Source organism: Vidua macroura, chromosome 6 (assembly GCF_024509145.1).
Source record: "Vidua macroura isolate BioBank_ID:100142 chromosome 6, ASM2450914v1, whole genome shotgun sequence".
In the NCBI taxonomy this organism is placed as follows: Eukaryota; Metazoa; Chordata; class Aves; order Passeriformes; family Viduidae; genus Vidua; species Vidua macroura.
In genome coordinates this window covers 15,090,457-15,106,016 of record NC_071576.1, presented here as the reverse complement: position 1 = coordinate 15,106,016, position 15,560 = coordinate 15,090,457, and the positions used below count along the sequence as shown (strand labels likewise).

Here is a 15,560-nt window from a genome sequence, read left to right as displayed (position 1 = left end):
AGTTTGGGAAGACTGCTGATTCAGACAGGTTTCCTTGGCTGATGCTGCTGGGCTCCGTGGGATGGCACCACCCTCACTGGCCAGCACGACAGGCTGAGCTCATTTCCACTGCAGAGCCACTCCAGTAGTGTGTCTTTTCCCCACGACTGTATAAGGGATTGAGGATGTATTTTGAGAATATTGAAAATTAAATCCACCAAGAAATCAAATCAAATAAAATCAAATAAATCCCCCAAGCTTTTGTTGAAGTTTTAAATGTTATACAATCATTAAGTCATGCTAGACTTTTACCTGTGGCCAAACATGTTAAATTGATTAAACAGTTACTTCCTGTGCTTTGAAGCCAGCTATTTCAACACGGCAGGTAGTCTGATAATCTCTCAGCTGCACCATTTACCAGGCAAATAGCTTCTCTGTGTAAATTAACACAGCCAACCCAGGAATATAAAATAATAGATAGAACTAGATTAAGCTGTAATATAAGTGCTTCAAATTATACCTAGATAGCCTAGGGAGCGATGACAAACAAAACCAGATTCTCATGCTTGTCTCCTACAACCAATAACCTGCACAACCACATTCACATGTGGCCTGTAACAAGGTGTCCTTAAAAATGCTGGCTGTTTTCAGTGCCCCAGCACCAAAACACTGGATGTTTCAGCATCAGTTCTGGTCAGAGGCTGGGAACTCTGACACGTGTGAATGAGCACATAGGGGTTTTGCCACAGCAACTTCTGTGTTGATGTCACAGGACTGACAGTCATTTACAGCTGTGAAGATTTGTTTTAAAATAGGTTTTCTGTGTAACCATGAAGAAAGCAACCTACTAGAGTTTTAAGCTGTGATTTCACCTCTTCTCAGTGGGCTTCTCTCCTTTGTCAATGAGTAGGCATGCTCGTGCTTTCCACTAATCTGTAGCTGACTGGCTCAGCTCCTGAAGATAAGACAGAATAAATAATGATGACATCTTATTTCTTGTAGCTATCCAGGGGAAAAAAAAAAAAAGGTGCTTTTGGTCGAGTTGCTAAACATCTAGTGACTGAATAACAGAGTCTCAGCATAATAGATAAGATAAGGAGGCACAGAAAAAGGAGTCCTACTGATGCCTGTTGTATTGCTCTCTTTGGTTTCTGGACTAACAAAGAAAGCAGTGTGAAAGCCTGCCTGTGGGACAGATCTCCCCTACGGAGCTCTGTGCCTGTTAGCCCCAGAGTGGTCACCCAGAAGGTCCTTGGGCTGCAGATCACAGCCTCCTGCCTGGGAGTGTCCCCTTGCCCCTCTGTGATGTGGCCCTCTGCCAGCCCTCCTCATGGTCTTGCTGCTCAGCTGTGGGCAAGAGCTGAATGTCCTGTGGCCCAACAGGCAGCAGCAGGCTTGGTGGGAGGGCAGGCCAGGGGAGGGTCTTTGGGGGAGAATCGGGACTGTCACCCAGGGCTGGCTCCTTGCCTCCGATTTCTCTTCCCCGCTGCACCAACTTTTGCCTTTTGTCCAACATTGATCCACAAGGTTTGAAGCACTTGGCAGAGCTCACCAACTGACTACAAGGAGGTGTTTTGGGGGGGATCTTTTCTTTCCAAAATGTCAGTTTTTCATCTACCATCAACCTAAGGAAAGGGATGGCCTCCTGGACCTTGCCAGGAGGAGTACAAGGGGCAGATGTAACCTCTGTGCTCTGGGGTCTGCTTGGGATCACTGTTACACATTTGCTCACCTGTTCTTCCCCTTGATTTTCTTCAATGTTTCACAGGTCCACAGTACACTTGGCCACACTTCCTGTGCTGCGTTTCACATACACTGTGTACTCAATCTCTGTTCTTTTAGTTACTAGTTATGCCCCAAACTGTTTTCACCCAGCTCCCAGGTCTGTAAAGCTTTGATGACCAGTGACTGACCACAAGCAAGATGATTTTAGCTCTGTGGTGTCCAGCATCATCCTCTGCTTGTACTCCCCAGTCCCCTGCTATCATCCTACCATGTCTGTATGCCTTCATTTTTCATTCTAGGGCCACAGTGAAACATAAACTTTAAGGAATTTAGAGATTTTAGAGGAGCTAAGATTTTAGTTAGAGATAAGCCTTACTAGAGTTAATTAAAGTAAATGAGTAGGCCTTGATGAAGTTAAGAGTTAGTAGTTAACTAATAATTGATTGCTTGTCAACACAATGTTTAGTTAGCTGGGTTTATAATGAAGAATATAGAAACTGACAAATAGCTTTTAGGAACATAAGACAATTGTGGGCCTCCTCTGTTCTGAAACCAATTGAAGACAGGGAATGGGAGTTCTACCAAGAGTTCATTTGTCATATTTGCATTGAAAAGGTAGAAAGGTCAGAATTAGGAAGACTTCATTTACTTCCTCATTTTGGGACCCCTCCCCATGAAAGGGACCACCGACCCATTTCAAGGAACAAACCACGCATGCTTAATAGCTTTTGAAATAATTAGCATACTAAGCGAGGAATGGGATGTACCAAAATGATGAATATATATTTGTATTTTGGGTATTCGATTCTTGTGTGGATAAAAGGACTCTGTAATCATCTGAAAGCCGAAAGGTGCGGTGTGTCTTTGGGAGCTATCCCGCACGCTGCCCTGCGTCACAATAAACATACACTTTCTAACTTTAAACTGCTAGAGAGTTTTTGTCTGTCACAGTTGGATATCGGATCAATATCCATATTTCTTTAATAAATCAACAGACACTTCATTCTGTGCAGAACTCCTTGTTTTTAACATCTCCTGGTCACCTAAATATCTATATACAATCATACAAAGCCAAGGAAAATTTTAAACAAATTGGGTAACAGCACCTAATTGCTGGCTATTTACTATTACAAAAAAAGTAGCTAAAACAAAACCCCAGGCAGGCCTGGGCAGGTCCAAGCAAAGCCTGGCAAGTGCAAAGAATCAAGGCCTGTGCTGCTAGTTTAACAAAAAGCAGGCCACTGCATTACAAGCAACAACACCACTGCTGTATTTGCAAACTAGAGGTTTTACTGACCTGTGTCTTTCCTCCTGCTGAGCAAGAACTATCAGATCACACCTGCCCTAAGCATAAATCTTTCCCTTGACTCCTCTTTGTAGGGAGGCTGAAGGGTGTGGGGTGGGAACTGAGGAGACTTTTGGTTCCTTTCCTCCAGGTACAGCCTCAGTGATGGTGAGATAAGAGCAGAACCCTAAATGTCTGCTTCAATAAACAGTGTGTGAGCCCGGGAGGCTGCTGCAGTCTCGGGATGGGCTATTCGGAGCACGTGGAGGCTGCTGCCGATGGCGTTGCCGCGGTGCAGTCACCGAAACAAGACTGGCACCTGGCCAAGAGACAGGCGGGTCACCCAGACCTGGGATGACCACAAGCACAGCTGTGAGTTCCATCCTTACACTCTCTCTCTCTCTCTCTCTCTCTCTCTCTCAATATATATATATATATATATATATATATATATAGAGCTAACACTCTATAGCTGTGTTAGCTGTTTCAATGGCTAATGAACCTGGTCACTAATTGTCCCTGAGATGTGTCTCTGGCTCACTTATATTCACATTATGCCCATCACGGCAAATGGCAATAGCCGAGTGACCTGAAGCCCTGCCTTTCTGCCCAGCCTTCCTCACTGTGCTGTAAGTGCCCTCGAGATGTTCTGTGGAAGGCAGGGAACCCTGTTTCTTCCTGCTCTCCATTTCTTTTGGGAAGGAGAGAGGAGGACCTGCTGGCGGAGCAGGCGCCACAGCTGAGCCGGCAGCATTCCCCTCCTGCGTGAACAAACGGTGCCGGCGAGTGGGAGGGACGGAATGTTAGTCTGCAGGAGGGAGAGTGGGAGGCTGTGAAAAAGAGCTGGTCCGGAGAGGAAATGAGGAGAGTGAGTGTAAGCAGGGAAACCTGTTTTGTTGCTTGCAGCGACGAGAGCAGGATTAAGAGAGTAGGACTTGGTGGATGGGGGGAGAGATGAGAACGGGCCACGAACTAAGAGCGCGGCGCAGCATGGATGTAGGCAGGGAGCAAGCTGTCTGCTGCTCTTTTGTGCTGAGTGTGGTGCCTGCCTCTTCTTAACACTGTCTCTGGCAAATCCTGCAGTGGAAAATCACAGCATGATGTCAGTACGGCAGGAGCGATTGCCTGATGGAGCAAGTCTAGCAAACAGCTCCTGCGCGCCGATTGACTGACAGCAAATCCGCTGGGGCACGGCAGACGCCCCTCCTCGCCACCACTCTGTGCTCCCACGGCTGGCACCGCTCAGTGTCCCCGTAACCTCCCCAGCACATTTTACAGACACGGAGAGATCGGGGAAGAGATGCAGTGAGAGGAGAAGCACAAACTGTGAAGTGCTTGCTCTTGCAGCAGCACAGCTGCTCCTGTGCCTCTCTCCTACTGCCCCGCGGGCTCTTCTCCCTGAAGTGTGTGAGCAAAACACAATTCCAGCATCCTGCTTGTGAAGGGGGCACATCTGTGAGGGCACCAAGGCACTAACAGTAGGAAAGGAAGGAATCGCCTTCCAAAAGGTGAGAAATTCTCTTCATCTTCAAATCTCTCCCAGAACCACATGAGGACAACTTTCCTCCTACTATGCTGTATTTCTATGTTTATGTCTTCATCCACTTCAAAGTGGTTTACAAGGGAGCAAGCAATATTTAATTCATCTTTGGCCTCTGTTTCTTCCACACTTCTTGACATAAACTGAGAATCACCCTACTAAAATTAATTATTTTCATTTTTCAACTGCAACTCTAGGGAATTCAATACATAACTAAGGATCTCGCCTCTGAGCTCTCTACCCCCCTACTGTTGCTTTACTGGATGCCCATTGCTTAACAGGAGTGCTAACAGCTGAAACTGACCCCACTGAGGCTGCATCCTCCAACTGTATTTAAGGGAGATGACAAGCCTGCAGTCGGGTAGGGGGCCTTGTTAATTATTTCTGTGTGGGTGTTGGGCTACAAAGGCACCCTAACAGATAGAGGAGTATGCAGGAATGTGCCAGAAAAGTACATGCGTTTCTATCACTGTGAGTCCTGCCTTCGATGCTATGAGTTGTTGATATATTCATCTGTACTGAGACTGTATTTAGTCAAAAAACTATATTTTTTACTGTATTTAGTGAAAAAACACCTTCAAGCATCCTGTTAACAGAGGGCATTTACTAGGAACACAGAGCAGAAAGGGGACTTTCCTTTAGACTGCAATAGGGAGACAATGCTTGCACCACACTAATAAAATCACACTTGCTCTTAATTTCACAGGGAGCATACAAGAACTTGCTGAGGTTGTGCTCTCTTCCCAAGGCTTTGACTGCTCCCAGCATCATTGGCAATGACATGGAACAATTTCATTTCTTCCCAAACCCCACAGCTTTAGGGAAAACAGAGCCAATTGTAGTTCTTTGGATACCAGTTGCCAAGGCAAGTCCGTTGAAGGTGGTTCCCAACCAGCCTTCAAGCCATCCTATGTTCTACCTAGGTGCCTGGCACCCCCACCTCGGTCAGATGATTTGCTTATTGCATGCTCCTTACTTAGATTTTTGGCTGTAAAAGGACAAAAGTATTTGAAAGATGTCTAATTTTCCAGAGTTTCCTTTTAGGCTTTCCATAAATCTCTGCTGACAGTATGCTTGTGTAATTGCCATCCAAACACCTCACCTTCCCATTCAGCTACATCCTCCTTCTCACCACTGATGGACACATATGTGAGGAGTCAGTAACTCCATCTAAATCTGTCAAATTAGTAACACGTGGTGAACATCAGATTCAAGGCAGATTTGATTCTCCTGCTTTTAAGCTGCAAGAAACTCGGGAAGATTTGCTGCTAGATTGATACTAAGAATGATAAAAGGTTTCTGGTACAGAAGGCTGTTGAAAGCAGCTTTTCACATTCCCAGTCCTGTCTCTATTCAAAGCTTCAGGTTTCTGTGACCCTGCAGTGTTGATCCAACTGTTCCCATCTCAGATTTACTTATGGTAAATTACAACCACTTCTGCTTTGTTTGAAAGAATGTTCATAATTTTACCTGCTGACTACCTTGTATTAAGCAGGAGTCTTCAATTGCAATATAAAAATTTCTTTCCAAATGCTGGCAAAGCTTTGGTCTTTCCTTGTCTTTCAGTCAGGTAAAAAAGACATTATTTTCTGGCTGAATTTAAAACTATTTCTTCCTTCTTCTTCAGCAAGTGTCATGGTCAATACCAATAGTTTTTGATGGTGACATAAAATAAAAACTAACAAAGAACCATATATGAGCTGGTAGAAATGGAAATAAATCATATAATGCATTTTCACATCTTTAATTAGTAGTAGCAAACAAAATTCATATATCACTTCAACTAGTGATTGTTGGGTTAACTATTTTTCCTATGAAGAGTGTACTGTTTGTATCTCTATCAAAAATCAGCATGAGGAAGGGATGGCTGAATTCAACGGTTGGAGGAAAAAACATTGGCATTATTTCAACAGCAGTTGCTGCTGCTGCCTCAGTACCTTTCTCATCAACATCCAGAGAAGCCTTATGGACAACCTAGGAAAAAAGAAAACAGAGTCACTCTGGGCAGTCAACAGCCTCTTGAGAAATTAATCAGAGTCCTTTTAAGGCAGCCCTGCTTTGGGGGATCCACTGAGAAGTGAGTAGAGGCAGAAGAGCTCTATTGTTGTAGTCATGGCTGCTTAAATGAGGTTTAGGATGGAGCTATGGAAATCTCCTAAAAAAAAGTCCAAAATATTGGATGAAGGATAGAGGTTCCACCTGTAATTGTGTGTCTGCACCTCCAAAACTGAGTCTCCAGGGTGAGAAGGACAGGTTGTGCTGTGCCTGGGAGCATTAGTGGTTTTCCTTGAGGAATCAGGGGTTGATGCTCCTCTCGTGTTTCAAATATTGCCCAAAAAATCTCGGCCAATACCATTCTTAGTAAAAAAGAGACATGCAGCAAACTAATCCGATCTCCAGTGCCACTAAGGGCCAATCTTTTTTTAAGCTTTCAGGCTGAGGCCTGGGTGACCCAGCCACAGGCAAGTTGGGAAGCTGGGAGCTGTATATACCTGGTGTTTCTGGATGCTACCACTAATGGCTTTTCCTGCATGTTTGTGAAAGAAAGGAAAATACTTACTTTGGAAACCTTCAGATCTGGGGTGCCAGTGATGCCAGAGAGATCTGCCTGGTTGGTGAACACATCCACAATTCCCATCTTCTTAAGGGTGTTACTTATCTCATAGCTCCCAGAAATAGAAAATTTGGGGAAATATAGGTTCATAAAGCTGTTAGGTAGAAGAGAAATATAGAGGGTGAGAAGGAAATATAGAAGTGGTGAGAAGGATTTTTCAGCATTATAAACGATGGTGAGAAATCTGTTTAATTCCCATGAGCATCAAATCCCAGGGGTTTGGACCCTGAATGTACAGTGAGCACTAATTCAATTGCTGGTGCTTTTCATGGTGATACAAGCACTATCATTCTTAATAATAAAAATAGCAATCATAATGGTATTTATCTGGTGTTTTGTTTCAGGAAATCTGAGAGCACTCTGCTAAGTAGAACAGTAGCAAGAACCCCTCTTTACAGGCAGAGACAAAGGATAGCCCATGTTGCTCAGGAAGGTGGAGAGCTGAAGAGAAGTCCTGACAAAGTCTGCCAGGGGAGATGTGTGGCAAATCCCAGTATTTCAAATCAAAGAAGTATTTTTGGCATAACTGGGGCATTTGGCATGGCCCCAGGAAAGGTCTGTTCCCTGCTGCCTGCACATTTGGATTCCATGTCCTTTAATTGTCTTCGTCCTCTGGGCTGGCCCTGATCAAGTTTGCCTTTGACTGTGAGCTGTCTGTAGGCAGCTCCTGCTCAGTGTGATTTCTCTTGGGTTTCTTTTCACACCCTGTCCAGGGATCCTCAGAGCATCCAAGTCACCCACAGCAGTGGTTACCCTTTGGGTAGCTCAAGTCTTTTGCTGCCTTGTGACAAAACAGTAGAACAGAAATTGCCATTTGGTTCTCATAGTTTCTCCAATGAAGAACTTATTCCTGAATTGATCCTGAATGACCTTGCACTACAAATTCATTTAGATAAGGGCTTTCCTGATATTGCAGCTGAGAATGATACATTTTAATTTTGATATTTGAGGCATCACATGATTAGCTCATATTCAGTTTCCTACCCATTATGTTTTTACTAACTGTGCTGGTATTTCTGTGATGATGCACTGAGATATATGGGTGTGAACTGCACAGCCTTATTAGTTGTGAATTAGGGCAGAGCTTGGTAAATTAAGCATGTATTAACTTGATATTACTCATCTACTGTTGCTACGATCTCTCCCAGACAAACAAGGTTGTAAAATGCATTAGCTGATGTTGGTGTCAATGGTTGAAACTAACAGAAACTCATTAGATATTTATAGTTTCAAAACAAAATGCCAGAAAATCAGGACATCCACAATTAATCACTTGTCTGTTCTAACAACAACTGAATGCTGCAAGATAATTGTGTAGGACATATCATGCCTGTAAGCACTACTACAAACTGTGTAAGTTATGCTTTATTTAAGGCTCAGACTTAGGCCTGAGTCACAGTGTATCAGTGACATAAGAGAGGAAAAACACACTAGCTGAAGTCTCAGTATAGAAGATTTAGCTTAAAATTGCAACCATTCCTCTCAGTTCTTGGAGTATTTTAGAAACACAAATCTAGGCTTGCTATTCCTTAGAGAGGAATAGGATGGCCTCTGCTCTGGTTGGGAGAGCGGCAAGTCACTCAGCCATCAACAAAAGAATAGTTAAATACCTACCAGCTGCAAGATTTTTACAACTAGGCCAAAAAAACAAGCCAAAAATAACCCACTCAGTTCCCAGAATTGCCACATTCATAGTGTTTGCATTCCTCAAAATAAAAAATACTACAAATTAGGTGCCACTACAATGGACTGGCAGAAGATTACCTCTGGAAGAGATGATCTGACCATTTCTGGATCGTTTCCTTGTCCAGAGTTTGCTCTAACTGCTTCATTTTCCCTTTTGCTGGCAGAACCAGAAATGCAGTAGCACTCCCATTATAATGCAGCCGTACCACAGTGCATGACAGCTCCTCATCAAAGTAGAAGTCAAATATACCCATCTGGTACATCATAGGGACTTTCACAGTTGTTTCAGCATCCACAAAGAACTCCCTTTCTTCAGTATGTTCTGCTTTAAAAGGCTTTTCCCAGCTGCCTGATACAGAGAAGGAGAATTTAACTGAAACACAGTTGTCTATCTCATCATAGACTAAATTTTTTATAGCTAGTAATAATATTCACCTGTTTCTTTCTGTGTTATATACGGAATTTTCAAATGTAACACTTTAGAATGTGTATCACAGTAATGCAAGGAACTTTTACCTGTTCAAAAGAGTGCATTGTATTCCACTTTCAATTTATGTTTCAGATGCCAGTAATTAAATAATTAGGTGGCTTTTTGGTGCCTATCACTGCTTTTCTTTTCAGGAGATCTAAGTGGCCTTTATGTAAATATCATCTGTGTACTTATATACTGCATGCAATTAAGTTCTATTGACTTTAATCATAAGCCTCAATCTGTAGATAAAATAATGTAGGATCGCATATCTGAGTGATGTTAGGTCCCACATCAAAAATGCACATAGTTTCTGCTTTGTTCCTTAAAATTTTCTCCCCTATTCATCACTAGCTTCTCCCATATATAAATGTTAGTGTGCATGTATAAAGGACTCTGACAGGGAAAAAAAAAAAGGAGTATGTAGTAAATTAGGCTATTGAATCATGCATAATTTAAAAAGAGGCATTAGGTCATATATAAGTCTCAGTGCCTTCACTGCAAATTAGAAGAATATGGGACAATTGGAACTATAGTTAAACCCAGGAACACCAGCTCAGGCTGCATGGAAGGCTGTGGCTTGGAACAGAGCTCCTGGAGCTGTCACAAAGAGAAACAAGACTCTGTGGCCTCCAGCTGCCTCCCCACTGCTGCCTCCAGCTGCCTCCTGTTACCTCTCTAACACTCCACTATGCCATTAGGGGATCTTCTGGCCCAGCAAGGAGCATTGGAAATTTTCCCCAGACCAGTTTACAGCTGAGGTAGGCAACATTAGATTTGTTGATAAGAATGAATAGTGAGAATGTGAACCCTAGAGGAGACTTACCTTTAAAGAAAACAAAGCTGGCCAGAAGCATTACAGTTTGTGGGTCCACGTCCTTGACCAAATTAGTAATTTTCCCATGTGTTTTCCTCTCTATATAATCATTGATCTGCTTTTCAGCTTCTGTGGGTTTGTTAAAGTCAGTTGTAAAAGCTTCCAGCTGATACAGAGATTTGGCATCATCTAAAAATTTTTTTAGGAGTTTCAGCTTCTCTGTTACAAAGATGGCATTCCCCATGTTGAGCTGGACTCCACCCTCAGGATGGTTCAGCATGTGGATTAGGTTGTGGAAGCCTTCATGTATCTCTTTCTCCTGAATCTCTGTAAGGTTGAAGGCAAGTCCTTCCAGGATCTGAGACTGTGTGGCTGATCTAGCCCCAAGGGCCAGCATCGCAAAGGCGGTGGAGATGCTCACAGGGGAGAAGAAAATGTTCTTATTTGGTGCCTCCTGTGTAACTTCCCTGAAAAACTGGAATGCAAAGTCAGCATTGTTTGGCACAAGTTTGAGGCAAGCCATCGCTTCACCTCCATGATGTATGTGGTGTGTAGGGTCATTTGGGTCGTGTCCATTGTGGTCACTGGGTGGGAGCTGACTGTGGGCAACAGTGTGAAACCCAGCCAGTAGCACACTTAGGTAGAATGTGGTCTTCATGTTCTCGTATTAAAATCCTATAGAAAAAAAAAAGGAGATGATATTACTGAGGTAAGTAAATTTATTAAGTAGAAAGACTTACTCTGTCATTACCACTGAATTTAAAAGTCTTATCTCTTTCTTTTGTCCTCAGTTTCCATGATCTCTAATTCTTGCCAGAATGTTTTTATTTTATTTTCCCAGGCCTCCTGGCAAGTCTCTGCCAACTCTTTCTGCCACCCCCACCCTAAATACCTGCAAATACAAAATTCAGCATGGATTAGTTGAATACACAGCACTCTCAGCAGGCTGGAGAACGGAGCATAGCCCATCACAAAACACCTCTTGGCTAATCGCTGAAAGGTTGTGGTGCAACTCTGCTTTTGACATGAATGGTCTGAATAATTCCTTAAAACTTCATCATAGAAGAAGTCTGGGTGTCTTATGAGTTAGGTGAGAAAGAGGAAATTCATGCAAATGAGCAGCAATCAGTAGCTACATGGAAACAGAATCTGAGCAAACAGACAGGCAGATCTTTAAATAAACTTTTGGTCAGACTGATAAGGTGTCCTATTTAAAGAAAGGACAAATAATGGGGGCTATTCTTCAGTAGCAAACCAGATATAAACACCTACCTCTCTAAGGAATAGGTGGGTTTTTTTCTGAATAGAAATAATGTAATGTTTTAAGTAAGAACCTGAAAAAATATGCTGTCTCTTCAACAAAACTGTTGGAGTGGCATTTTTGGCACAGCAGAAGCAGTCAATGCCATTAACAAAGAACAAGGCCTCATTTTCATCAGCTGCTCCACTGGTCAAAGGGCGAAGCGTTTATCAATGTGTTACACTTGGCTGTGGTAGCCACATTTCATTGCAGAGCTGACACTCTGCACTGTATAAGCTCTTTAAAAGAGACCTTGGAAATGGGGATACGAATGTCCCAATAGGCCTCATTTCTGAGGAGGAATCTAGGGCAAAGAAATGGTGCAAGAGTTGCACAGGGTTTGAGGAGAGAATGAGCAGATTTGCTAAAATTGTGCACAGAGAGATATATTACACTAATTGCACCTTTCATCTCTGGCATGACTCAACTTGAGAGACTCAGAAAGTCAGAAAGTGCTATGCTTATGGTCCTGCTTTCTCTATATCATCAGAGGGAGCAATTTGTATTAGTAGTTGAATACCCACTTAGAGATAGACTCATGAGAACAACAAAACATTTTCAAGCTATAATCAAATATTCAAACATTTACATGTTTGTTATAAGTAATTTTAAAAAGCAGGCCTATTTGCAATAACAGCTTTACTGACAAGTGTAAGAACTATAAGGGCTGGGCTCTTGGTAGCTACATTTTAAATTACTGTACACAGTAGTTTTAAATTGTAGTTTGGTCTCTGATTTTGACATTGAAATAATTCTTGATGTATCTAAGTAACTCAACACAAGAGCTCCAGATCTGAGTTTTTAGAACTGCTATCAGAGAGCCAGTGTATTAGTCAGACTTTCAAGAGAAATCAACTCCCAAACAAAAGCATCAGAGCTAAGCCTAATCTATTTCCACAAATCCAGCAGGCTGATTCAGAAGCTGCCTGTGGATAAATTATTTACTATGAACTATTTACTCAGCTGCAGTCATAATTTATTAAGAATAACATTAAAACCAAAAAAGAGAAACATTTCATTTTAAACATAAGTTGCCACCTGTTCTCTATCTCATCACATTTACTATTTGTTACAAAATATGGCACCTGATAGATTGGCTTTTCTATGTATGCCTCAAACTGCCAATTCTATTTATTTGGAATGCAAAGCAGAAAGGAATTTTAACTGGCTTGACCTCAAAATTATGGTGAAAGGATATAGAATGGTTTTGCTGTAAGGATTCTGTAAAATATTAATTACAGTTTTCTGAAGGCAATTTTTCCTATCCTGATATTTTTTCTCTATGTAGTTACAACATGTTCACATTTTGTGGTTAATTTATGTACTTTCATGGAATTAATTTCATTTTATTACAGTTCTGAATTCACAGATAATTAAATACAATCTGAATCATCCATCTGTTACTCAGTACTGGCCAATCACAAACAGTCAAGATTCATGAGTCAGACCTCACAAAAATCTTGATAATGGTTAGTTTTAAAGGCATAAGTTAATAAAATACTTAGCAGCTGTGATTTGTAGAGGTCTTTTTTTGCTGTTTAAGCCTTCAAGATACAAGCGGTCCTCTTCATTAATCCCTGTTTTGAAACCTAAAGGTGCTTTTATAATGAGATTTGCACCCTCTCAACCTTCAGAATATGATTGTGGATTGTTATTTCATATTTGATATTTCATGTTATGGTGGCTTCTGGGTTAGCAAGTGATCAACCACTGGTAAATTGACAACAGACACCGTTTCAGCAGGAAACAGAAGATGCAGATTCTCATATGATCTTAAAGATTTTCCTATGGAGCATAGTTGCTAATGATTTATTAAAAAGTAAAGGGCTGAGAACCTGTGCTGTAAAGCCTTTAGGAAATTTCCAGACTGGAAGAGTTAAGTTTGCAGAAAGCTCTTTAAGGTCTTTACTTCTATAATTTCCAGAAAAAAATGGTTTATCCATCAACATGGCACTAGGAGTGAAAAGCACTTCAATTCTAGTTCCAAATCTAGTCTGACTTGTTGAATAGCCTGGAAGGAAACACATTAACCTCTGCCTCTTTTCTTTGTGTGTGTAACACAATGGCCGTTTATTTGTGGTGTTCAAGAATAGGTTGCTTTAAAGAAAAGCTTTCAATCAAACCAAACAGTGATATAAGAGCATGCCAGCACTTGGAAGATAGTGTTTACAGCAATTTATCTGTAGTAGACTTGGTGATAACATTTGCTGAATATATTCCCTCTTCCCTAGCACACAATATTCCCTACCACGCAACTCAGAAAGAAAATGGAGAATACTGGGATTAGGTGAAGTTACCTTATAATAATTCCACCAGAAAACCTGGGAGTGGGCTGGACTGTTTTCTGACTGACAGAACTTGCTTCTTTGTGGACATAGGTATTTTGTCCATTTTATGGCTGATTTCTGTCTCTATGATTTGAAGACATTCTGGAGACAACTTTCTGCCTTTAGAGTGCAGGAGAAGGATATTCATCCCATACCACTCCCATAAGGAGTCCTCACTGAAAATCTCATTTCAGACAACATGAAAATTTGCACTACTCAAAAACATATGAAGGTATAAATAGAAAAGCTATTTGCTCAGCAGATGGTGCTGCTTCCCTCCTGATTGTTTCTGAAGAAGGAAATCTGAGAAATTTGTTTCCTGAAAGCAGCACTGGTGAGGGCACCTGGCACATCAAGTCACAGCATCACAACCACCAGTAGTGTCTGCTGAACTAAATATCAGCTATTTAGAGACTTGTAAAAAGAATCACCCAAGCACACAAAAAATAATAAAAGAAGGACTTGGCTAGCCATATCTGTGTGTAAGAATATGAACTCAGAAGCCAGGTCAGGCTTCTAAGGTCATGCAGCTTCACAGGTCCAAGGCCACCTATTCAAAGGAGCAGCATAAACTCACCTGTGCTTTCCTGGCTGGCCAGAAAGCTCTGCTTATTTAATCATATGCAACTGAACAGGTTCAGGGCCTGTTCCAGATGATCATCTAGACCTTCACTTCTCTTGTCATTCAGAGTTTTGATACCTCTGTGCCTGAGCCCCTGAGGAGATTGCAAACACAAGCCAAGACCATTGGACTGTTCAGAGAATCCAACCACTGTGAATATTTAATTAAAAGTAATTCCTTTTGCAGCAGAAATGTGGAAGCCTAGTTTACATTACATCTTCCTTTGGAGATGTAAGTCACTGTTCATTCACAGGGCTGTTCTGTGTTTTTTCTATCTTCTGTGAGCCAGCTTAGCATTGGAGAACTCACCCAGAAAGTGGCATCACCCACCTCTAAGCCTCCTTTTACCTGGAAACAGGTGAACATGAGCTCTCACTCTTCTACCAGGCCACCATGAGTGTTTGCTGTTGAACCTGAGTTACTGCACACACTTAGGGATGAAGCATCACTGACACCAAAAGAATAAAAAAGTAGACAAAAAAGAATGAGTGCAGTGGTTAGGAGAGAGGGGATTTTCTTCTTTCTGCACAAGCACATCACAGCAGGTTTTCAGTTTCTACATTCCAGTGTACACCTGACCACAGCCTAGTTTCTGGCTCATTAAAAATGTTGACCTCACTGTGATCTTCTGAATATGTGAAAATCACCAATTTCTCCACTTCCCTCTCAATGGGCCTGATGATTACCTCAGTGATGTCTCATCTAAAAGAGAAGTAGACATTAGATACACCATTCCCTAAGCAATGGCATTTCTTGTAGACCTTCAGTATAAAAATCATGAGAATTACTTAAAAAGAAACACCAATGCATTAAAAAAAAGTTCTAAGCAACCATCCTCTGGTTTTTGATGAATCAGGGAAGGTCCCCCTTTTAGTATTTCTTGGCTTTAGAGACCACCTTGCTTTCTGCAAGACACACTGCTCTGCTTTTAGATTCTCAATCCTTCTTCCAATGACCTGACAACGTGTAGGTGACTCATTGCCTCAGTTGTATGCCTGTGTCCTTTATATCCAGGTGACACAATAAAAACCTCATTATATAGGACAGATTAAGATACAACCCTAGAAAAGATTTAAAATTTATTGCTTTCAACAAGATGAGACACTTTTAAAGTCTCTATAGGAAGCAAAAAAATCACTACTTACAGCAGCTTGCTAGGATCCTGCTGTCTTCACCAGGACTAGCCTGCAGCTCCC

The 15,560-nt window shown here is 41.8% G+C and overlaps 1 protein-coding gene across 4 annotated transcripts; it reads right to left on the bottom strand.

Moving 5' to 3' along the window:
- Positions 1-6,257: 6,257 nt before the first annotated feature.
- On the bottom strand, positions 6,258-15,560 carry LOC128808691 (alpha-1-antitrypsin-like). Of its 4 annotated transcripts, XM_053980102.1 has the most exons (7): positions 15,510-15,560; positions 14,713-14,812; positions 14,320-14,458; positions 10,125-10,790; positions 8,908-9,178; positions 7,090-7,237; positions 6,258-6,503 (listed from the first exon to the last, which is right to left on the bottom strand). In XM_053980102.1, the coding sequence occupies exons 4-7, from the start codon at positions 10,771-10,773 to the stop codon at positions 6,309-6,311; spliced, it is 1,263 nt and encodes a 420-aa protein (XP_053836077.1). In that variant the 5' UTR covers positions 10,774-10,790; positions 14,320-14,458; positions 14,713-14,812; positions 15,510-15,560; the 3' UTR covers positions 6,258-6,308. The 4 variants fall into 4 exon arrangements, with proteins under 4 accessions (XP_053836077.1, XP_053836078.1, XP_053836076.1 ...); XM_053980103.1 differs by lacking the exon at positions 14,320-14,458 and having other exon boundaries at positions 14,695-14,812; XM_053980101.1 differs by lacking the exon at positions 14,320-14,458.